General features: G+C 36.5%; 5 protein-coding genes across 8 annotated transcripts; 2 read left to right on the forward strand and 3 right to left on the reverse strand.

The window, feature by feature from the left end:
* The first annotated feature begins 81 nt into the window (after positions 1 to 81).
* On the forward strand, positions 82 to 4,729 carry LOC109544954 (dolichyl-diphosphooligosaccharide--protein glycosyltransferase subunit STT3B). The gene is made up of 13 exons (XM_019915380.2): positions 82 to 354; positions 531 to 749; positions 1,159 to 1,402; positions 1,454 to 1,652; positions 1,713 to 1,884; positions 1,973 to 2,151; positions 2,211 to 2,413; positions 2,470 to 2,738; positions 2,792 to 3,053; positions 3,184 to 3,296; positions 3,904 to 4,029; positions 4,089 to 4,173; positions 4,225 to 4,729. Exons 1-13 carry the CDS (start codon positions 185 to 187, stop codon positions 4,303 to 4,305), a joined length of 2,322 nt encoding a protein of 773 aa, XP_019770939.1. The 5' UTR covers positions 82 to 184; the 3' UTR covers positions 4,306 to 4,729.
* On the reverse strand, positions 4,713 to 6,202 carry LOC109544957 (putative GPI-anchor transamidase). Its single transcript, XM_019915385.2, has 6 exons — positions 6,044 to 6,202; positions 5,702 to 5,989; positions 5,433 to 5,641; positions 5,265 to 5,382; positions 5,101 to 5,211; positions 4,713 to 5,047 (listed from the first exon to the last, which is right to left on the reverse strand). Exons 1-6 carry the CDS (start codon positions 6,110 to 6,112, stop codon positions 4,793 to 4,795), a joined length of 1,050 nt encoding a protein of 349 aa, XP_019770944.1. The 5' UTR covers positions 6,113 to 6,202; the 3' UTR covers positions 4,713 to 4,792.
* Positions 6,203 to 9,612: 3,410 nt separating this feature from the next.
* Positions 9,613 to 16,649, reverse strand: LOC109544960 (regulatory-associated protein of mTOR). Of its 3 annotated transcripts, XM_019915390.2 has the most exons (3): positions 16,469 to 16,554; positions 14,006 to 14,082; positions 9,613 to 13,908 (listed from the first exon to the last, which is right to left on the reverse strand). In XM_019915390.2, exons 2-3 carry the CDS (start codon positions 14,070 to 14,072, stop codon positions 10,079 to 10,081), a joined length of 3,897 nt encoding a protein of 1,298 aa, XP_019770949.1. In that variant the 5' UTR covers positions 14,073 to 14,082; positions 16,469 to 16,554; the 3' UTR covers positions 9,613 to 10,078. The 3 variants fall into 3 exon arrangements, with proteins under 3 accessions (XP_019770949.1, XP_019770948.1, XP_019770950.1); XM_019915389.2 differs by lacking the exon at positions 14,006 to 14,082 and having other exon boundaries at positions 16,469 to 16,649; XM_019915391.2 differs by lacking the exon at positions 16,469 to 16,554 and having other exon boundaries at positions 9,613 to 13,945; positions 14,006 to 14,083.
* Positions 16,650 to 16,856: 207 nt separating this feature from the next.
* Positions 16,857 to 17,867, forward strand: LOC109544962 (28S ribosomal protein S18a, mitochondrial). 2 transcript variants are annotated; one of them, XM_019915394.2, is made up of 4 exons: positions 16,857 to 17,036; positions 17,092 to 17,349; positions 17,410 to 17,539; positions 17,597 to 17,867. In XM_019915394.2, exons 1-3 carry the CDS (start codon positions 16,892 to 16,894, stop codon positions 17,514 to 17,516), a joined length of 510 nt encoding a protein of 169 aa, XP_019770953.1. In that variant the 5' UTR covers positions 16,857 to 16,891; the 3' UTR covers positions 17,517 to 17,539; positions 17,597 to 17,867. The 2 variants fall into 2 exon arrangements, with proteins under 2 accessions (XP_019770953.1, XP_019770952.1); XM_019915393.2 differs by lacking the exon at positions 17,597 to 17,867 and having other exon boundaries at positions 17,410 to 17,579.
* Positions 17,770 to 21,364, reverse strand: LOC109544961. The gene is made up of 5 exons (XM_048667768.1): positions 21,039 to 21,364; positions 18,893 to 20,969; positions 18,491 to 18,834; positions 18,324 to 18,434; positions 17,770 to 18,066 (listed from the first exon to the last, which is right to left on the reverse strand). Exons 2-5 carry the CDS (start codon positions 20,922 to 20,924, stop codon positions 17,989 to 17,991), a joined length of 2,565 nt encoding a protein of 854 aa, XP_048523725.1. The 5' UTR covers positions 20,925 to 20,969; positions 21,039 to 21,364; the 3' UTR covers positions 17,770 to 17,988.
* Between the last annotated feature and the right edge of the window lie 285 nt (positions 21,365 to 21,649).

Genomic DNA, 21,649 nt, shown 5'->3' on the forward strand with positions numbered 1-21,649 from the left:
AAATGACGTCAGCAGTGCCTTTCTAATGTGATTCCCACGACGATAAAAGCGACAAATGGCGTATGGTGTAAATGTCATCACACAGCACTTGACAAAACATGAGATCGACCAATCAAAACAGGCCGACTGGATAGCCGAGTAACCTCACTGTGTGTGCGTGTCATGTTTGCGCCCCCTGTCAAAAATGCCTCAAGCCGGTTCGAAAAAAGGGGCTGTATCCAGATTGAATAAAAATGCGGCCGTTAACAGTCTGATAATCTTTGTAGTTTTGCTTTTGGCATGGGTGGCCGGGTTTGCGTCTCGCCTTTTTGCTGTTATCCGGTTCGAAAGTATCATACACGAATTCGATCCATGGCAAGTATTTTTGGGGCTTCTATGACTTCATACCATTCAAACCATTGTAGATTCAGAACATGTCGAGAAATTGGTTTCCAAGTTACTATCACAGATCCAATGGAACACGGAAAAAAATCATCCTCAAGTGTCCATTTAGATCTTGTTTTTTATTTAAATATTTTTTTATATTTTAGGTTCAACTACAGGGCCACAGCATATATGGTAAAACATGGGTTTTACAACTTCCTCAACTGGTTTGATGAGCGTGCATGGTATCCATTGGGTCGTATCGTAGGTGGCACAGTTTACCCCGGATTGATGATCACCTCCGGCAGCATACATTACATATTGCATTTGCTACACATTAATGTGCATATTAGGGACGTTTGCGTATTTCTCGCTCCAGTTTTCAGGTAATTTTTAATTCCTATCCACATTACCCATCATTTAAAAGCATAATCAATATGTTTGCTTTACTTCACAAATAAGTTTAGATAAGCCTTATCGGCCAAAATCCACTGAACAACTTGTTAATTGAGGTGTTTACTTGAGATTTGCTGAATTATTTCAGCTACATGTGAAAAACTACATTAATTACTCATCCCTTTTGAGTAATTGAGTAACTAACTCAATGTTATATTATGACCAGTTTGTCTGATAAAATAGAACGAATTGAGCCATCTTTAACTTTACACTATTTATGTTTTAAAAATTATTTAACGTTGTAGTAAGTAATGCCTTAAAGTAGTAATCCAGTACCTACTAATCCTTAGGAAGCAGCATTATAATTCTTTAAATTTTCGAGGTTTCATTTATTTTCAGTGGTTTAACAGCTATCTCAACCTACCTACTGACGAGAGAATTATGGTCATCTGGAGCCGGTCTGTTTGCCGCTTGTTTTATAGCGATTGTTCCCGGTTACATTAGCAGATCAGTAGCTGGTTCCTATGACAATGAAGGAATCGCCATATTTGCCCTACAATTCACCTATTTCTTATGGATCAAGTCTGTTAAGACTGGTTCCGTATCTTGGGCTGTTGCGGCATCATTGACATATTTTTACATGGTAGGATTATAGGAAACGCTGTTTATGAGATGTAATAATGTATGTGTATAGGTTTCAGCATGGGGAGGCTATGTGTTTATCATCAACTTGATACCTCTACATGTGTTCGTGCTTCTTCTGATGGGACGTTACTCTAACAGGCTCTTCACCAGCTATACAACTTTTTATATTCTGGGCCTTATCATGTCCATGCAAATTCCCTTTGTTGGATTCCAGCCTATTAGAACCAGTGAACATATGGCAGCCGCAGGTAAGGCCAAGCGCTTTTAAAACCACGAATAAATGTACTGAAATTATTTATGGGTTTTAGGTGTTTTCGCACTTCTTTTCGCGATAGCTATTCTCAAATATCTACAGTCCATTTTGTCGAAATCTGAATTCAAATCGTTGGCAATATGGGGCGGCTCATTGGCTGCTGGACTGGTTTTTGCCACAGTAGTTGGACTTACATATGCTGGTTATGTTGCCCCATGGAGTGGCCGGTAGGTTTCCGTTTTGATTTAAAAGATTCAAAAGCCTGATTGTGTGTTCCGCTTTTGTGTTATTGGTTGCTAAAGGCATATTTTGTAGATTTTACTCGCTTTGGGACACTGGCTACGCAAAAATTCACATACCAATTATAGCGTCGGTATCCGAACATCAGCCCACCACCTGGTTTTCCTTTTTCTTCGATTTACATGTATTGATTCCCACTTTCCCTGCTGGACTTTGGTACTGTATAAAAAACGTGAACGATGAACGAGTATTTGGTAAGTTCGTTTGTCGGTTATTTGGACTAATTCAACAAAAATGCCCCTTTTGTTTATAGTTATTCTGTACGCTCTGAGTGCTGTTTATTTTGCCGGTGTCATGGTTCGATTGATGTTAACATTAACACCGGTGGTGTGCATGCTGAGTGGTGTGGCGTTTTCGGTGCTTCTCGAGATGTATCTGAAAGAAGAAGACAGCGCTGCACCTGTTGAAGTCGAAGAAGAGGAAACTCCTCAAAGCGCAAAGCGGTTGTACGATAAGGTACATGGTAATCTAGAGTAGACCTAACGCATGCTAATAATTACCTTTGTTTTCAGGCCGGAAAAACTCCAAAAATCAAACACGAGTCTAAAGAGGTTGATCCTATCGGCCCGAATATACGTAGCGTAGCTGCAGTCATTTTGGTCCTTCTACTGATGCTCTTTGCTGTTCATTGCACATGGGTTACGAGCAACGCCTACTCCAGTCCAAGCATCGTGCTGGCCAGCTACGGAAGCGATGGCACTAGACAGATTTTGGACGATTTCAGGGAAGCCTACTTCTGGTTGTCCCAAAATACTGCCGATGATGCTCGAGTTATGAGCTGGTAAGCCACTCAATATGAGTTTCCAGTAAACTGAAGCATGTTGTATTATGTAGGTGGGATTACGGTTACCAAATAGCAGGCATGGCCAATCGGACGACGCTGGTGGACAATAACACTTGGAACAATAGTCATATAGCCTTGGTTGGTAAAGCCATGTCGTCCAATGAAAGTGCTGCCTACGAAATTATGACTGCCTTGGATGTGGATTATGTGCTGGTTATCTTCGGAGGTGTTATTGGGTACTCTGGAGATGACATCAACAAATTCTTGTGGATGGTTAGGATTGCGGAGGGAGAACACCCCAAAGACATAAGGGTGAGTGTTATTCGGATTATACATTTTTTTGTTTTGCTACGAGCTCTGCTGAGAGTTAGAAAGATATTTCAAAACTAAATTTCTTCTCTTACTAGCTGGGAAATTAATTGAAATCAACTATATTTTGCAGGAAAGCGATTATTTTACTGAACAAGGCGAGTTTCGTATAGACTCTGAGGGATCTCCCGTTCTCTTGAACTGCTTGATGTACAAACTCAGCTATTACAAATTCGGTGATTTAAGGTAAGTGTATCTCATACCAAATTTATTGTAGATCGATAGACTCCCAACCAAATCAGTAGCGTAAAATTTCATCGTGCTTCTTTGGTATTCCGATGTATATTCAATCGTATGTTAAAATATGAGTTATATTTTCAAGGTGTGTCCTTAGTCTGTGACGTTTTTCTTAGTTATAAGCTAGTAAAGCTATAAGTTGTGAGTGAAAATCAGCTTAAAAACGAATTACTGACTTCCTCCACTCATTTTTGCACATTTTTAACGCCTTAGTAAAATACGTAACTTTTTCTCGGGTACAAAAAGCCATTCAATGAACTGCGGAAATCTGCAGGGTTGCTTTATGATACACTTTCCTTATTTTATTTAATATTTGTTGCCATTTTGAATAGTGTACAATTTAAACAATTATTTCAAAGGGGTGAAATCGAATAAATATGACAAGGAATATCATAGAAGCGAGACTGTAAAAATTAAAACGCTAATTTACTTGTTTATTGTGCTTATACTTCACTAGAATGGATCGTTTTTATTCCCATCATCTAACTGTAATTTCTCGTTCAAATCGCTCAAATCAATTTTTTGCGAATGTTTTCTAAATATAATTCTTGTCTAGATTGGATTACCGTTCGCCGTCCGGCTTTGATCGCACTAGAAACGCAGTAATTGGAAACAAAGATATTCACTTGACCTACTTGGAAGAGGCATACACCAGCGAGCATTGGCTGGTCAGGATATACAGGTAGGTTCTTGGAAGTTAAATTATCTTATTTCCATTACTTATACTTGTTTTTGGCGCAGGGTTAAAAAGCCAGACGAATTTAATAGACCTAGAATACCAGTTGCGAATAGAGTAATCAAAACCGGCAGTTCTGTCTCTAAAAAGGTATAGTAACAAATTATGGGTGTAACATTCATTAATCTCACTCTTCTTTAGAATACCAAGCGCAAGAAGGGAGTGATCAAGAATAAACCGGTGGTTGTGAAAGGTAAGAAACGTGGAGTCAATGCGCAATAAACCCAAAAATAGAGAGAAATAGTACAATATACTATAATAAATTTTATTATTTTTTGTTAATTATCGTTTATGGTACGCTGTTGGGTGGAAAGAATTTTGTCTTATCCAACTAATCGCTTGCGATAAAACAATTGGTTCTTTTAGAAAAGCCGTACTGATTTGTTAGTTTGTTATTTTAAGAAATGTAATTCTTATTGTTTGCATTAAACCATCTTCTGAACTTTTCAACTCGTATTCTAAGTATTCGGCACATTTGAATAATCATAATTTGTAAGATACCTGAAGTAAAATCATTTGGGTTATTACATTGGTATTGGTATTTTTTTCGTTTTTCAAAGTTTTTGTTATAAGCAACGTCACTATGTGATATATGTGAGTTTTTATTGTGGAGTAATAAATAAAAAAGATTTTTGCACTGGTTTAATTTGGATATTTATTATTTACAAACATGATTTTTTCTTTGGTGTAGTAATACTGTTTACTTTATTTACAATTCACTGTAAAATGTGGGGAAAGGAGGAATGTACCGGTACTTGTTCGGCGTTTTTTCCGCTTTTCTAGTACTTTTCTGTGGAATTACTGTGTTTATTATACTCGGAACGTCGGGGACACTCTCCAGCATTTTTACCGGTCTGACTGAACCGAAAAAGTCGGTTATAGGAACCGCATTTGGGTCTCGTAAGAACAAATCTTTTCTCACTCCCACTGTGGATATACAAGCGCTCTTTGGACAGACTTTCAACTAAAAATTAATTAAATAAAAGCCCATATGTAACCAAATATAAAAAAACGTACGAATTCTCCCATTGATCTGTTGCTCTGAGGACTGACTTCTTCCAGAAACTCGAGGGCGTAGTATGTGTATCTGTCTATAATGTAGACTCCGATTGCCGGGTCAACATGGTGCTGAAGTAATTCAGATTGTTTAAGTTTATATTTTGCTACGTATGCGAACTTACAGAAAGAGAATCTTCTCCAACCATGGAACTGCCCACAGCCAAAATATTCGGGGAATAAAATCTCTCGTACATGGAGGCGGCTTGGCAAGTGTCGATCATGAAAAATACTTCATGATATCTAACGAATAATGAATATGGGAGAGGAACAATTAAATTACGCAACTGTACCTTTGCTTCTGCCACATTTGTTCCAAAGCATCTGCCATTTCTTGACTAGTGATTTCTTCTGAATCTTGGAATTTCAAAAACCCATCTCCTCCGTGACCTGTTAAATAAATGAGCACATTGCTTCCTTCATCGGAGAGAAGCTGCTTCGATCGGGGGGTACCAGGTGGTAGTCTTCCGGTCAACAGTCTTACAAAATTCTCAACGGTTACCTTAAATACCAACCAAACATTTGAATTGGTTCACTAAAACTCGTGTAATAAAATCTCTACCTCGTATCCCCTATAGTCGACTTCCACATCATCTCCGTATACATTTATATGCTGATTAGCATTGTTAAAAACTGTGGCAGGTCTAGGATTTCGGGGGTTACAAGCCATATCATCAGCGATCATTAGAATTATTTGGCTATCCGGAATTCCCAACCGTTTAACGCTGCGGTATATTGAAAGTACATTGGCAACGTGTCTGTAATTAAACCAGAAGCGACTCGTGTCCACTAGAACTGCCCAGTTGTTCGTGTGCCCCTTTTTCGCTTTTTCCACAAAAGTCGGATCTAACTGAAATAAACCATTTCGTTAATCTACATTAGCTTTTTTTAAACTGCTATTTACCTGAGCGGCTTCCAGGCCTATAATCATACAGAAAACAGTTAAAATCCATTTTATTTGCGAAAAATACATAACTAAGGAACTTTAAATTCGCTAAAGTTTGGCTAGAATATGTGACAACTGTAAACAAAACTTTATATGAAGGTTAAATGTTGAAGTATGACAACAGGGCTGAATGGGCTAAGACGCAGGATTTAATAATCGCTGCTAATTAAACTGCAGTATTTTTAATAATTTTTTAATATTTGTTGGACAGAAATTCAAGGATTTTAGATATTTTGAATATGTGTTTGTTGCCGACGATGTTGAATTTCATCATTAAATTTAGGTTTTACGTCATATTGTCGAAACAGTATTTTGTTTAATGGCGGACATGGAATTTTGTCTAGAATTCGCTCTGAGAATTGAGCAAAATTACGATTTTTTTGTATCTTTGTGCCTAAAAGCGAATATTTCCTGAAGGAGCAAGTTTTCTTTTACCGTTATATTGTATTTCCTTAACGAATAGTGCGGTTTAGCAAAAAAACTATTATTTTCGTATTTGAAAGTTTCTGACGCTTGCTGTCATAATGGTTGCTTCGAACTGACTCTTACCTTGTCTAAACTGCTTATTTAGAGTTTAAAAAACATTCTGGAGTTTGCTTCAATACGCAGGGCTACGACAACCGTTTTGAACAACACTATTTGAAGACCTAAATGAACAGTTGAATGGTAAGTTTATTTGTAATTAAAAACTCAATTACATTTGACAAAGTTTGAAACATAAGTTTAATATTTTCACCTCAAAAACCACGCAAAAAATATATCGAAATTTAAATAGTCAGCGGCTAAAATACTTTTAACCAATTAATATTTTTTCAAATGTCGAATAAATTATTGACGCTAAACTAAAAAAAATAGGACTGTCCCTGTATTCTGAAAACGTACCTTTCTGGATTTATGTTCCCCGAACATCTCTAAGTTCCAAAATTAAACAATTACTTTTAATAAAATCAATATATTAATTGAACCTTTTATAAAAACATGCGTTGACGAAATGGTATCGTAACCAAAGTATACATTTTAATTCTAGAAATTTGAGGAAATAGCGAAGATATTGGACTCTTACACCTTTGAAGTCTTTAAGAGCGGCCTTATAATTTCAGGAAATTTGTTTGCTTTTGTGAAGTTCAACTAAAAATACAAGAAACAGGCGAATGTTCTGTAACTGCATTCTGACAGAAACATATCCCAATTAATAGTACCTGTGGCATTTTAATAAAAATTTAATGAACGACTGTTCATTTAAATTTTGTTTAAACATTTTAATCGGTCACTTCTAAAGAGTTGGCTCCTTTCAAAAGGTTTTTCATAGAGCCAAACATGTACCTTTACCTAAAGTCAACAATTAAGAATTACATGCTTAATGAGTCTAGAATACATGTATTAAATTACAAAGCGATGCCAGTTCATAAAGCATAATTTACTGTAGGTAGATAGACCATCAAGTACATTGTTCACACATTAAACTATTAATGTTTAATTTCGTTCTTACATAATATTGCCTGTAAATCAACATTGTTCACATCTTATTCCAAACGTTATATACTTACATATAAGTAATCAAAGCTGACGCTTAAGGTCAAATAAACATATATATATATATCTACACGTTCATAACTTACGGTAAAAAGTCACAGTTATACCTATGAGTTATACAGCAAGAATGTCCAAAGGAAGAAGCAAACAAAAATCACTTTTGGTTAAATTTACAAATTGCAATTTTTTGAACCAGCAAGCTTATTTTTAATGAGTTTTACATTTAGAGGTGGGGTAGATTTGCCAAACACTGAAAAATGTATGTCAGCATTCAGGTACAATTAGTAGAATTGAAAGTAAAACAGCAAAAATGTATGAAAAATAAAATGAATTTATACATTTCCAAAAATACCTATTTAATAGAGTTCAAAAGAAAGGTTCTGGATGAGTAAGGAGATTTTTTAAGGCTTAGAAGCCATACGTTCAGAATATTTGGAAATTGTTGCAACAAATAAGTAAACCCATTTGCAATATCATAAAAAAATATAGCAACTTATAACAAATTTTGATCAATGATATCCGATTAAAATTGAAGTGGAAATAAACTATAAAAATGTAAAAAATAAAAAGCAGAAATTTACTCAATTACTACACAGTAGTGGTAAAATTAAGTGCTTTTCTTCATGCCATACATTATACACGATAGCCGCTATTAACAAGGAAACTAAGCAGGTTAATTTAATGTCCATTAGCTCTTTCCAAATTTAATCGCTTAGTCTTTTTAATTAGGCAAACATTTGGATCCCAAAAATGAAAATATAAAAACAACCATGCTAAATATAATTCGTTTCTAACGTTGCTACAGTATTGAAAGTCTAAATAAAAAGGAACTCTTAGCATCTCATTTAAAAAACGCTTACCTCAGCTAAAATAAACATTGCCACATGTGATTTTTTGTTTCGAAATTGTGATGGTTTCTCTCACAATCGTCTTATAGACAATAACTTCTTAATAAACATCTTGTTCGACAATTGGCAATACATAATAATAAATAGTATTATTGGCTACAATCTACAACCTCAAGCAGCACTGAATTAAAACAAGAATGTAAAATCAGGTACAAATCGATTGCCTTTTCAGTAAAAATTAGTACCAGCATTGTATCCTCTTAAACGCCAGTAAATAACAATTGTTACGACTATATTTACAAAACAATATCCACGCTCATTCAGGTGGAGACCATTTTACAGAAAATATTCAACCAAAGAGGTAGGTAAAACAAAAATGTTTAAGTAGCTAACTTATCGCCATTAAAACAGCATACATATCAGGAACACCATGGCAGTTCTTACATAACTATATTTATATTAGGCACTTTCTAAAGCGTTCATCTCCCGAGTAGCGCTTAGTTTAATCAGGGTGGTTATTACGTTGTTAAGCATTTCTGAAGAAATTGATGTATTCACGGGGTTGTTTTCAGATTTAACGTGACTGACTGAAACCTTATCATAGTGCAATATGTTTTTACATTTTTATGCATATGAATAAAAACCCATAAATGCAATCGTATTTTTTCAGACTCGGCCGACAAAGCTATATCAGGTGTTTTAGAGATCATTATCACATTATAGTACATATAAACAAAGAACTTCATATCAGGTATAGCTTGATTATATCGCTATGGGTTCAAAAAAAGCAAGAAAATAAAAACGGAGTAAAACTGTAAACTTTGCTTCAAAAAATTTAAATCATAATGAACCTGATAGTAATGATGGATGATAAGTCATTCGCAACAAATACTGAAATAACGTTTAAATAACTATATTAGGCCAGTCGTAGATAAAATGCATCATATGTTATGTATTTATGAACGTTCGAAACCTTTTCTTAACGTTAATTAAGACCAAATTGTTCCAAACTATAATTTATATACTATCCCGAAACATCATTAATAGTTCGCACTATCAATATTTTAATAAAGTGTAAAGTGTTTGTAAAAAGTGTTTAACTAAAAATTAAGTTTATTACAATTGAAAAAAATCGAGCTCTAATTATTTAATCAGCGTATGCACAATAGAAATGTAAAAAGTTGTCGAGTTCGTTTCTTATAAACTTTTAAATTAAATTCCTTTTTTATGCGTAAAAAGAAACGTTTCATTTCAAGAATTAAACTCAGAATACGCCCTAATGCATTCTACGTGAAATAACCGCAGTTTTTGCATAAATGCTCGAACGAAAAGAAAACTTACAAAAAATACTATAAAATTACAAGCATTACATAGTCGAGCTAATCATGATGCAAAAATGTTTCTGTCAGTCAATAATCGTAAATCAACCTCTACAACATCCAAAGTTTTTGCCTGGGTGTTCATAGTATCAGCCACCCTTGCATAAAAACTGTGTTTTTCCGAATAAACTCCATAAATGTCAAGTTAATAACAGACGCTAGATGAAACTGGTGCACAAAAATGTCTTTGTGAACCCCAAAGCCGGTCCTTAATTAACATAGCAATCAGGGATCTAGCCTATGTTATACACATCTATACAGCAGTCGGCGCTGCCGAAAGCCAGTGCAACTTTATGTGGATGAAAGTTCAAACAATTAACTCCACCAATTTTTTGACTCATGAAACCTTCGTATGTCCTTATGGTGTTGAGCGAGCTGCCATTCAAGCTGTAAACACCAATGAACTGATTTACAGAACCACACGCGTAAATGTTAGCACTCCGGTGAATTGACATACAGGACATGCCTAAGTGTTTGGGTATCACATTGGTTGAATGCAACGCATCATTCTTTCGAATGTCGTAAAAATTCACTTCACCTTCAGAGCTGCCGCTGATCACTAAATTATCCTGTAGTTGGACAGCAAGTACTGTTCCCGTATGCACCATCCACACTTTTGATCTTGATTCTTGAGGACTGCATCTCCGATCGAACAATCGAACAGATCCGTCCGAGCAACCCGCAATGATATACCCCGTTTGGTTATTGGGCCGTGTTGGTTCTCGATTTTCTGTAGACTTTCGTCGATGCGATAAAGACGAAATATCCAACGAAAGTCCAGAGTACGATGAATCTAGACAAGTCACTGACGCATCGGTGCCCGTAATAATATCCGCATATTTCAATTCCCTTTGAACATCCCACAGTCTTAGTAGTTTAGTATCACCCGTAGTTATAACAGTCTGGGTCCATTGTTCCCAACTGGTAATTACGCCCACTTGTTTCGGCTTAAAATTGCTGAAAGCTTGCCAGGCTGACACCAGTGAAGGTTCCCGATTCCCCGGTATCGGCCGCCATATTCTTACGGAACCATCTTCAGCAGCTACCAGCAACAATGTCTGATCATGACCATTTACCCACTGTAAATCGGACACTTTTGCTGTTTTGAAGTCATTTATTGCGGACTTTTGACGATATGTGGTTGTTTTGGCACCGGTACCCCAGTCCCAAATGGCAAATGAATCGTTACCAGCAACAACAATATGCTGACTATAGGGATGCAACTGTAGCATTGTCGGAGCTACTGCAGTCCTCGAGTGGAACACTTGATTCTCTACCTTTGACGTTATGGCTCTTTTCTGTTCTTCGTGTGCTTCTGCTCTAATACCTTTATTTCGAATCTCTCGCCACTCTCGTTCGTAATACTTCTCTGATTCAGGATCGTCGCCTTGCTCATCTCTTTTTTTAACAAACTGCTTGGAAGACCACGTGACATAATTGGTGGTTACTAGCGGTTTTCTATTTTGGTAATTTTTATCGGTGCTTTCATCAACGGATACCTTTTTCCGCCGATTTTTATTGGTCGCACTATTTCGAGACAATTTTGTCTGAAAATCGCCGCTTTGGTACGCGGTTGGGGTATTTTCCTCACTAAGGGGCACGCCCCTGTTGGGACTTGGGGGCAAACTTATGCTAGAATTCCGTTGGTCAATCGTATCTCGTTCTTTTACCAAAGCTCGAATGTAACCGGTAACCGTGCAACACATCTGAGCTACTTCTGGGAACGGATCTGTTTCCATCTGGCACAAGGCCACCCAGATTTTCACATAAACCGAGCCATAACCCAGTCCCGGCAAAGCCCCCAAACTCCCACTATAACTGTTAGTCATAGCGTTAGGAGAGTTGACCATGTTATTGATAGCGGGACTGGAAGGTACCCTTCTAAATAGTCCTCCATCGGGTTGCGATAACCTGTCGCGATTTGCTATTCTCGGGAGCGTGTTACTGGATTGGCTTTCCGGAAAACTTTGCGTTTCTTTCGCAGCTACTGTGGCAAAAGCGACGTCAAAGGCCATTAGTAACCATTGCAGTGCATTTATAAGTTCTTTTCGGACTAGCGGACTTGCTTCAGTTGCCGCATGATTTGCTAACGTCATCCCAACAGGCTGATCTATATTATTTGCGTGTTCTGATCGACGCAAAACGGCATTTATGAAGGTGCCCAAAGCGTATACTGATGCTGCGCGCACTTCTGGACATGGATCTTTCAGCAAAATGTAAAGTTTTTCGTGGGCTGTGTCTCTCACTCCTGTCCATCTGGCGGTTTCGTAATGATCCCACAACTTACCCAAACATATTGCGACCCATTGACGTAGCTGCGGGCTCGGGTCGCCCAGCTGTTCCAGGCAAACGCTGACTAGAGATCCTTGCCGTGCTGCCTCTTGGCCGTCTTTATAGTTGGTTACCAAACACGAGAGAACAAATGTGGCCTGTGTTCGAGTTTCCGACGACATCAAAGGGTCCTGCAGAATTGACAAGAAATACTTATGCCCGTGCTCCCTGATTAAATCAGCTTGGCAGGTGGTGTCCACAGCTAAAATCTTCGACCAAATTTTTACCAATAGTGGTCTCAATTCCTTAGCGAAACTTTGCAATAGTTTCAGTACGTAGGGGAAAATTCCAACTGAAAGCGCCAGATTTACCGCCCAAGGCCCCAAGTCTAAAAATCGACCGAGCAGCTCTAACGCTCTAGTTCTGTGCACCTGGCTAAGTAGTACTTGTAGAACGATTGGCAATTGCTCTGGTGGATTTTCCTCCGCTGAGTCAAAGCCCAGCCAAACTTCAAAAGCCGTGAGCTCATCTTCAAAGAATGGAAGATTTTTATATGTGGCGGTTCCTTTGAGGATAGCAGGTAGTTGTCCGAAAGATAAATCCAACACCAAATCCCAAGCGTCCCACATGCGGTGCTGGTACGTTGATGGTAGAGCGGGTGATGACACAGGAGTGCAGTCGCACGAGCGCATAATCCTTTCAGCCAATAAGAAATTCCGAAACAAACTGGCTACTAGCAAGTCTTGTCTGAAAAGTTTCTGGAACAGTTCTCTCGGAAGAGTATTCCACGCAATTGTATCTGTGATAGCGGTAAAAATCCAGTTTAGCTCACCAAACATTGATTTTCTATCAGTTATGTTTCCAGGGACTTTGTCAACCATATCGAGGGTAATTTTGGGAATAAGCTTTGAAGTAGGCTGCAATACACACCAGCGCATTGCTATTTTAATAGGCGTCGTTAAACAGGAAGTGAAAAGATCGGCTGGCAAATCTGGGTTCATGGGAAGGCATTGGTTGCTCGCACAAGCAGCAAGTTGAATGCATTCACTGAAAGAGGGCGTTAGAGCAGATCCGGACGGACTTGAGCGTGATGATGTCGAGGCCCCGATTGACTGTTGGTATTCTAATTCGTGCTGGGTAGCGTAAGTTTTAAAGGATTCTACAATTATGCCTGCATTGGGGCAATCATAAACGTATATTGAAGGGGCTCCCATCCATGTTTGCAAATCATAGATACTCAAAGGAATATATTGAGTATAAGTGCGATTAAATACCCATATCTCACCATTCGTTGTGGGCTTCGGAACACCGTGCCCGTTATAGTGAAACAAAACTCGCTCTTCTTTCGCATTGCGCCGTAATGAAAGGCAAAGTTTTTTTACGTCATCTCCAGTAGGGTCTAGGGACTGCTTATACCGCGCTCTAGGCTGCCACCTTTCATATTGTGTTTGCAAAGCCTGTCCGATACTGTCTAAAGCCTTCTGCCCTGACATAGTCAAAGGATCGATCCAACACTCCAGTCTTGCACAAGGTTGAGTTTTCACTATATCCGGTGGATCCACTCCCACATTTAAACACAACACTAATGCAACACTTACAGTCTTCATCCGTTCCTTCATTCGCCATATTTGCCTTTCCCAGTCGATACCATCGATTTTCTCCAAGTGACGTTCCTCGGAAAAGGCCAGAGGAAGATTGCGGTCCGTTAGTTGAAATCCTCTCAGTTCGTCTATAAGCTGACTAATGTTCCATGCTTCTGCAGCCACCTCGTCCATATTGGAGTTGTGTGCGCCTGTTAATTCATAGAAAACAGAGTTATTTTGACAAATCTTTTGTCAAAATAACTCAGCTGAAATTTACGGCACGCGCTCGATTTTAATCGTACTTACATAATTGTTGGCTTAAAACATCGTGAACTGTGTTGCGACAAAATATAGTGCTCACATCAACTGTCATGTATCAGTACCTGTAAAGAACGTGAAAGTTAGTAGTGCAATTTAAAACTGTTGATTATCAACTTATATATACATATTATTTCTACCTAAATATACCAACAAACTTTTAGGGGTAGAAATGAACATTAAAACAATCGCTTTATAGTTAAAGTTTAAAGAAAGTCAGACGTTTGAAGCAATTACAGTTCGTACAGTAGACGCACCGAATATGGTGCCTATCTACTATCGAGTTTCAATTCTTGATTAAAAAAAAGAAAAACCGATGATTTGCTCGAGAAGTTGAATATTACTGCATTTATTGCAAAAGCTTATTTTTTTTTAAATAATGTAATTTTGATCTCAGCTTATTTCATTAAATATTACAGAAGTGATATAACAATTAATTAACTAGCATTATAACATATCATCTCATCATTAACAATTAAGATAACAATTCTCCACATTAGGAAATGAAAAATTTAATGTCGAAAACAACATAGTATTGTTTTAATATTTTCAAATGTAGAAAACATTCTTTCTTTCGATTCTTTTAATCGTTATTTAGTTGATAATTACGATTCTTAAATTACCCTTTTGTTAAAAAAATCCGTGGGGCTTTCAGCTCAGAAGGTAAAGTGGAGATAAATCTAAACAATCCAACAGATGCATTCTCGTACAGTGTCTATGAAGGTATCGTCGTATACAAAAGAAGGTGGCCAACAAATAATTTTTTTTAAATTCTAATTTAATTCTAATTTTAATTCTTAATTATACATAATTATAATGTCAAGTTCCGTAATGATCAAGTTTTGTTTGTAGAATATATGTGCAGGAAAAAATGACTAAGTCCGCTTAGTGACCTAAGAATAGTCCAATGTGAATATTTTTTATCTATATCGGACTTGACTTTGAATCATCAAGATAGTCATGCAGTATAAGCCACTGTTAGTATTTGTAATAAACCATCAGCATGCGGTTGGAAAAAAAATTTTAAAAAATTAAAATACAAAAAGGAAAGACTATTTTATAATATTCCGATACAACCATCACGGAGAGTATAAACATTTTTAATGTGACAAACAAATAGCTCTGCCACGCAATATTCCAAAATAAAGTGAGTTAAAGAAATGTTATTGTAAATGTTGTATGTAAATGTGTATGTTATATGTAAAAATTGCCTATATCAACCAAGAAGAAAAATGTCTTATTAAGCTTTGCCACAAAATTGCGGTCGAATACCATGGATGATACTTAACCCTATCGAATAATTCCTGGAAGAAGTGATAATTTAAAAGTACAGTTAATAGTGTTTATTTCAAGTATAATTTTTTTGGAATTTTTAATAAAGACTAGAAAATACTATGAATAAAAATAATTCTAAACCTGTGAAACTGAGGCTAGTTACTAGTCTACTATTTGTTTATTTCTAATTACAATTTTTTTTAATTTAGAATTTATGATCTAGCAGCTACATATATTTTCCATAAACATCATTATAAACCGACTTGAGTTAAAGTAATTGATTTTATAGTATAAGCAAATTATGAAAATACTAATAACTCAAAGCTACTGTCGGTCGATTTGGTCACAATCTTGAATGTCGACGATAGTTACTTAGTTTAAATGTTTATTATTACAGAGTATTCGCATATCTTAAGGGATAACACATTATTTCAATTCATTTTAATCTTATTTATTGTCTTTTCTTCATTAAATTAATCCTGTGGATATAAATGTTAATTTTTGGGGAGAATTAAAAAAGACACCTATCTTAATATTTCTGTCTGATTTTAGTACTTTAACAGAGATAATAATCCTTATAATCTATTACAGGAAAGCTGTCTATGTACCCGTTCAGAACTATTTCTTGTGAAAACTACTATTATGTAGTATAAATGTATATATTATTTATTATATATATATATATAATAAAGGTATATGAAGTTTTGTAGTTAAAAATCAGAGATACATCTTATAAAGATTGTCAGAGCATAATAAAAACATGTTATCAGCACTCTTTAAGTTTCATACAGTTTAATTGAAAATATCAGTTTAAAAGGCACCTGTTAGGTATAGGAATAAGTTCGTCCTAAACAGAGAAATACAGTGACATTATAACAATTATTATTGGCACTATATAATCAAATTAAAATGAGGAAAGGTAGTGAAAAATCGCAATCAGACTTGAAAGCCAACAGACACATTTTCGCCAATGAAGCTGCAAAGATTATTCATATGGATAGATTCATACTGATAGAAATAACTGGAGTTATATCTTAATAACTGCGACGTAAAAAATGTTTAGAGCATGCTTTGAGTGCCTATTATAGTAGCTAAAAGCAGTATTTAAAGAAACTGGGAATTGTAAATAGAGTAAATAAAACAGAAGATTTTGTATACCGTAAAATACTTACTTACCATCAATGAACCGCAAATGGATATGAAACTCACAAACTTGGCAGCCAAAACATTTTTGGTTATCTACACTATTCCACATTCAACCATTTCACGTTTTGTATAGATACGTATTTAGAGTAAAATTGAAAAAAGTCAAAGTTAATAAAATGTCAAATCTTTGACAAGTCCAAAAATGTAACTTCAAAAGTTGACACTTAAATAATCTTACCAACTTGATTTACGCAGCTTATTTTGTATCGTCACTGCTTGAGCGAACATTCCGTCTCTTTCTTGCAAACGCTTAACAGTGAAAGCTCAAAACAATCTTGCATTGAGTGCGTGAAAGACAGGAATGTTTGACAGAGTTGCGCCTTGTCTAAGAAAGTAAACAGATTATTAATGAGTGAAAGGAAGAAATCCTTGCTAATAACCTATAAGCCATAGATGACAGAGGAACGTAACCTCTGTGATCTGAGCTTCCTAAAAATGAATATGTTGCCACTGAAACTACGACCCCTTCTTAAGGCGCTAACAAGTAACATAGAAATACGAAATATCGCTCTATCCTCGGTACTTGGAATCAAAGAAAGTAAGTTATTCTGAAGTACTTCAAGTTAATAGTACCTACTTGGGTCATATTTCAGTAAAGCAAGTGCAAAATGATAAAGAACTGGTAATTTATGGCGAGATTCAGCCATCCCCTAGGGAACCTTATCTTTTGAAAAACGAGGATCACTGTTGTCCCATTTGTGCGTCCGGCTTGGATGTCAAGCATACCGATGTGCTTATTCTTAGCCAGTTTGTACGGTCGGACGGTTGTATGTTACCCAAGAGAATAACAGGGCTTTGTAAGAGTCAGCAAAAGCGTATGGGCAGTTTAGTTACAATGGCTCAAAAGGCAGGTATGTAGTTTCAACCCCAGTGTGTAAATTAAGAGCTGCAATTCCAAAGAACTATTATAGGGTTAATGCCGAATCTTACGCCAGCTTGGAGTAAAAAGGACCCAAAGAGACGGTATAGATGGAAGAAGTTCAATACATATTTTGATGAAAGCACGATTAAATGTTGATGTGTTATGAGCATTGAAAGAGTGTGAGTTTTAGGAAAGTAAAATAAAGAACATTTGTACAAATAGCAGTCTTTTTTTAGTAGCATTTGGGATATGTCAGAATGTCGCGTTCAAGACTAAGTTGACAAGACCTAGATTCAAACTCACCTTATTGTCTCGAACACTCAATAATCTAAAATCTGCATCAACAAGTAAATCATCGGCACGATTCCACCGGTGTGCAGCGGGAATTTTAATAAATAAAACTGGAAAGGAAGACAACGAACAAAGCTCTAATAAAAAAAACAACGCTTACACCGCATACTCTTATATGCTTTTATAAAATACTATAAATATATGTATATAAACACGTAGAAAACGTATGGCTGTAAAATAATGTATACTTCCAAATCCGAAACGTCACAGTTTCGCTTTAAATCATAATGCTCGTTTTTCACAGTAAAACACGACTTATTTCAAGTCCGAAGCGAAACTACTCTATCTCTAAAGCACTACTATCAATCTCGTCGCACCTTTTATTGAAGTCCTGGATCCAAGCTTCCTGTTCAATCTGTAATAACAGTTTGCTGTTATGGAAACACCGAAAAGTATTCCAGTGAATTAACATTAAATGCACATTTTTAAATCTGCGATATTCGAATTGCTGGTAAATACGAAATAAAAAGAAACTGCCTCAAGAGGCGGTACTCTGGATGAGAGAAGCACAACAAGGAAAAAAAATACAATAAGGAAAAACCCTGAATTGAGCGGTGAATTGAATTGAAATAGAAATATTCCTTCGTTTCAGATGCAACTGGATATATTTACCTCTAGTTTAGTTTTCTTCGTTTTGCGCTTACATGTCTGGTCGCTGTCATCCATTTCGAATGAATGTAGTCGCTTTCTCTTGAGTTTTTTATCTACAGCACTGAAAGATTCCTGCAAAAAAAGCACCAAGTACTAAAATAATTAATTCGTATTCCTTCACTCGTTACCATCTGATCGAACATTTTATCAGGGTCTTCAAACAATTGAATTTCACCAACATCTTCTCCAGAGGAATTTTCAAGTATCGAAACACTTTCATTTATGTCGTCTGATAACGCTGACTCTTCACGAGGAGACAGTTGTAGAAGCCGCCCAGCCCTTCTGTTGTACTTCTTCAAGTTGCTTAAATCAAAGCGGGAAGGCAAGGGTTTGCCATTTCGTTGATCTTTTTTAGGGCTTGAGCAGGTGCTTTGCTCAAAACCGAAGTATGTGGTGTTTTCAATATCTTCAGTATTAGTTTCTACTATGGGAGCTATTAGGTTTTCTTGAGCGGGTATATTATTAAGTTCCCCTAAAAATGAAGTTCAACAATTAAATTATTAATCAGTATTAAAGATAAACATTCATACCTAACACTTTTCTCTTTACGTTTTGTACTGGTCTTTGCTCCGCTTTCAAAGTTTTTTCAGGACTATTAAAATCTTCATAGTCGTACAAGGAACATTGTAAGTTCGAGTTTTCCTTATCAATGTTGCTTTCTACGAAATCTAGAATACTTTTCTGCACAGCTCTGGTTTTCACAGAGCAAGTTGACTTTTGAGGTTGCCGTTTAGTGCAATGCCTCTCATAGTTTTCCACAATAGAATGATTTAGTACCATCTCCTGATCTACGGTAGGCAAAGCGTTGGCTTTAAAGCTGACTAAATGCGGATTCCGTTTCACATTAATCCAATTAGTGCGCCATGGACTTGCTGTAGCTCCTGCTTGAACCATTGTACTGTTTGCATTTGGAATTTCCGTACGGAAATTTACAGGTGATTCTACAGAACCTTTACAGGCTGGTCGTAGAAGCTTGTTGCTCAATATACTAATTTTTTTAACTGGGGTACTTGCGCGGGGAGAAGGCGGGTCATTGTCGTCAAAACCAAAGCCGCTCTCTAAATCTTTTAGAATAACGGAATTATCGCCAATACTTTGGAGCATTATAAGATCAAGATCTTGGGTATTGAAAGCTCGCGCTTGCTCCACAGTCGTATCAATTACAGCTTGTTCATGTTGAGGGTTTTCAATTTTGTGATGTTCTTTAGTCGGGTTTGTTTCTTCTCTTTCTTTGACTGTTGATAAATTGGCAACAATATTCAATTCTTTATCAAAGTTTTTTACATGCACAACACATTCATCTCTCCGGGGTTCATCCCGTTCCTGCTGTTTTGAGGTAGTTGTATGCGGCTGGCATTCGTTAGGTTTGTCACGGTTTCGCTTTGCTATTTTCTGTTTCAGGTTTGAAACGATTCCATTGACCGTCTCTTCATAAGTTTTCTTCAGTTTTCTGAGGGCTTTTTTCTTTAATTTATTATCTTTTTCCTGCAGTCTCTGCAAGATCTCAAAAGTGTTTTTGTCAAATATAATAGAAGATCTTCGTTTGTTCTTCACTTTAACTTTAGGACTGGTATCCGTAAAATCATATAAATCTTTGACTTGAGTAGTCGGCTTCGATCGTTCGGGTAATTTCGTTCTGTATATTGGAATATGCTTTTTCTCGCTGGGTTCCTCTGTGATAGTTAAACTACTGTCCTCATTATAATCTTCCCGCTTTTGCTGTCGCAATTTGTGTATTTGCTCTGGAACGATTTTGACTACAATCTGTGGTTCTGTTGATTCTTTGTTTCGTTTAATGGTGGAAATCTGTGTCTCTTCGGAACGCATTTTTTCTGGTTTTTTGCATTGTTGCAAATCATTTGTTTTCCTGTTCTCGTTATAATTTTCCCGCGTTTGTTGTCGCAATTTGTGTATTGGTTCTGGAACTATTTTGACTACAAGCTGTGGTTCTGTTGATTGTTGGATTCGTTTAATGGTGGAAATCTGGGTCTCTTCGGAACGCATTTTTTCTGGTTTTTCGCATTGTTCCAAATCATTTGTTTTCCTGTTCTCGTTATAATTTTCCCGCGTTTGTTGTCGCAATTTGTGTATTGGTTCTGGAACTATTTTGACTACAAGCTGTGGTTCTGTTGGTTGTTGGATTCGTTTAATGGTGGAAATCTGTGTCTTTTCGTAACGCATTTTTTCTGGATTTTTGCATTGTTCCAAATCATTTGTTTTACTGTTCTTGTTATAATATTCCCGCGTTTGTTGTCGCAATTTGTGTATTGGTTCTGGAACTATTTTGACTACAAGCTGTGGTTCTGTTGATTTTTGGATTCGTTCAATGGTGGAAATATGTGTCTCTTCGGAACGCATTTTTTCTGGGTTTTTGCATTGTTTGAAATAATTTGTTTTCCTGCTCTCATTATAATCTCCCCGCGTTTGTTGTCGCAATTTATGTATTGGCTCTGGAACGATTTCGACTACAAGATGGAGTTCTTTTGATTGTTGGATTCGTTTAATGGTTGAAATCTGCGTCTTTCTAGAACACATTTTTTCCAGTTTTTTGCATTGGATCATTATGTACTTTATGTCTAGCAGATTTCGGCGTTCTTTTATATTTTCCTTTAAAATAAAGCACATTCAGTGAAAAAAAATGCGGATGGTCCATAAATTTGCAAAAAAAACACTTACAAACTTTTGAAAAACTAGTCCAAACGACCCGGCATTTATCGTTGAAAATGCGATTGGCCAGTCCTATACACTTTTCCTGTTAAATCTTGCTTTAAAAACTAACAATCGATAATTCACACACAAAATTTGGCTGCAATAAAATTTGTTTCTGTTTTTAGAGCCTATTACAAACGTCATAATTGAATTGGTTATGTTCAACACGACTTCCACAGATCACAGAGGTTATAGATTGGAAACTGCCATATACGCCTGCAGAATGCTATTTGTCGCTTAAATCACCGGCTGCAATCAAAACTAAACTCTAATATCCACTACTGGTAGAAGAAATCTTCTTTAACGATTGGGTTCACATCAAAATTTAGTGGGATATTTGATTTCAGTTTATGACCTCTGTGATTTCCGTTGAAGTTTCAATAACATTTCAAGCATTTCATCATGCTCCTTAATTGTGATGTTTATGCTAGGGCTTCAATTAACATCACAATTAATGAGACACTCGAAATATTAATGAAACTTCAACGGAAATCACAGAGTTCGTAAAGTGAATTCAAATCGCCTGCTAAAATTGTGTTCGTGTGAAAACTAGGGCAAATCGGGAAAATAAAGCACAT

Source organism: Dendroctonus ponderosae, unplaced genomic scaffold, assembly GCF_020466585.1.
Source record: "Dendroctonus ponderosae isolate FM_Combo_2020 unplaced genomic scaffold, Dpon_F_20191213v2 Dpon_F_20191213_6, whole genome shotgun sequence".
Classification (NCBI taxonomy): Eukaryota; Metazoa; Arthropoda; class Insecta; order Coleoptera; family Curculionidae; genus Dendroctonus; species Dendroctonus ponderosae.

What these genes read in the sequence shown, in the direction of transcription:
- LOC109544954 (XM_019915380.2), top strand. Translation starts at nt 185, where the DNA reads ATGCCTCAAGCCGGTTCGAAAAAAGGGGCTGTATCCAGATTGAATAAA. An exon ending in GTTGCCCCATGGAGTGGCCG is followed by an intron (nt 1,885 to 1,972) that starts GTAGGTTTCCGT and finishes CATATTTTGTAG; the next exon opens with ATTTTACTCGCTTTGGGACA. An exon ending in TGGCTGGTCAGGATATACAG is followed by an intron (nt 4,030 to 4,088) that starts GTAGGTTCTTGG and finishes TTTTTGGCGCAG; the next exon opens with GGTTAAAAAGCCAGACGAAT.
- LOC109544957 (XM_019915385.2), bottom strand. Translation starts at nt 6,112, where the DNA reads ATGTATTTTTCGCAAATAAAATGGATTTTAACTGTTTTCTGTATGATT. An exon ending in TTGGAGAAGATTCTCTTTCT is followed by an intron (nt 5,212 to 5,264) that starts GTAAGTTCGCAT and finishes GAATTACTTCAG; the next exon opens with CACCATGTTGACCCGGCAAT. An exon ending in ACAGATCAATGGGAGAATTC is followed by an intron (nt 5,048 to 5,100) that starts GTACGTTTTTTT and finishes ATTAATTTTTAG; the next exon opens with TTGAAAGTCTGTCCAAAGAG.
- LOC109544960 (XM_019915389.2), bottom strand. Translation starts at nt 16,547, where the DNA reads ATGTGGAATAGTGTAGATAACCAAAAATGTTTTGGCTGCCAAGTTTGT. An exon ending in CCATTTGCGGTTCATTGATG is followed by an intron (nt 13,909 to 16,468) that starts GTAAGTAAGTAT and finishes ATGAATTAACAG; the next exon opens with GCGCACACAACTCCAATATG.
- LOC109544962 (XM_019915394.2), top strand. Translation starts at nt 16,892, where the DNA reads ATGACAGAGGAACGTAACCTCTGTGATCTGAGCTTCCTAAAAATGAAT. An exon ending in GGTACTTGGAATCAAAGAAA is followed by an intron (nt 17,037 to 17,091) that starts GTAAGTTATTCT and finishes GTCATATTTCAG; the next exon opens with TAAAGCAAGTGCAAAATGAT. An exon ending in TACAATGGCTCAAAAGGCAG is followed by an intron (nt 17,350 to 17,409) that starts GTATGTAGTTTC and finishes GAACTATTATAG; the next exon opens with GGTTAATGCCGAATCTTACG.
- LOC109544961 (XM_048667768.1), bottom strand. Translation starts at nt 20,924, where the DNA reads ATGATCCAATGCAAAAAACTGGAAAAAATGTGTTCTAGAAAGACGCAG. An exon ending in ATAAAATGTTCGATCAGATG is followed by an intron (nt 18,435 to 18,490) that starts GTAACGAGTGAA and finishes CTTTTTTTGCAG; the next exon opens with GAATCTTTCAGTGCTGTAGA. An exon ending in CGAAGAAAACTAAACTAGAG is followed by an intron (nt 18,067 to 18,323) that starts GTAAATATATCC and finishes CTGTTATTACAG; the next exon opens with ATTGAACAGGAAGCTTGGAT.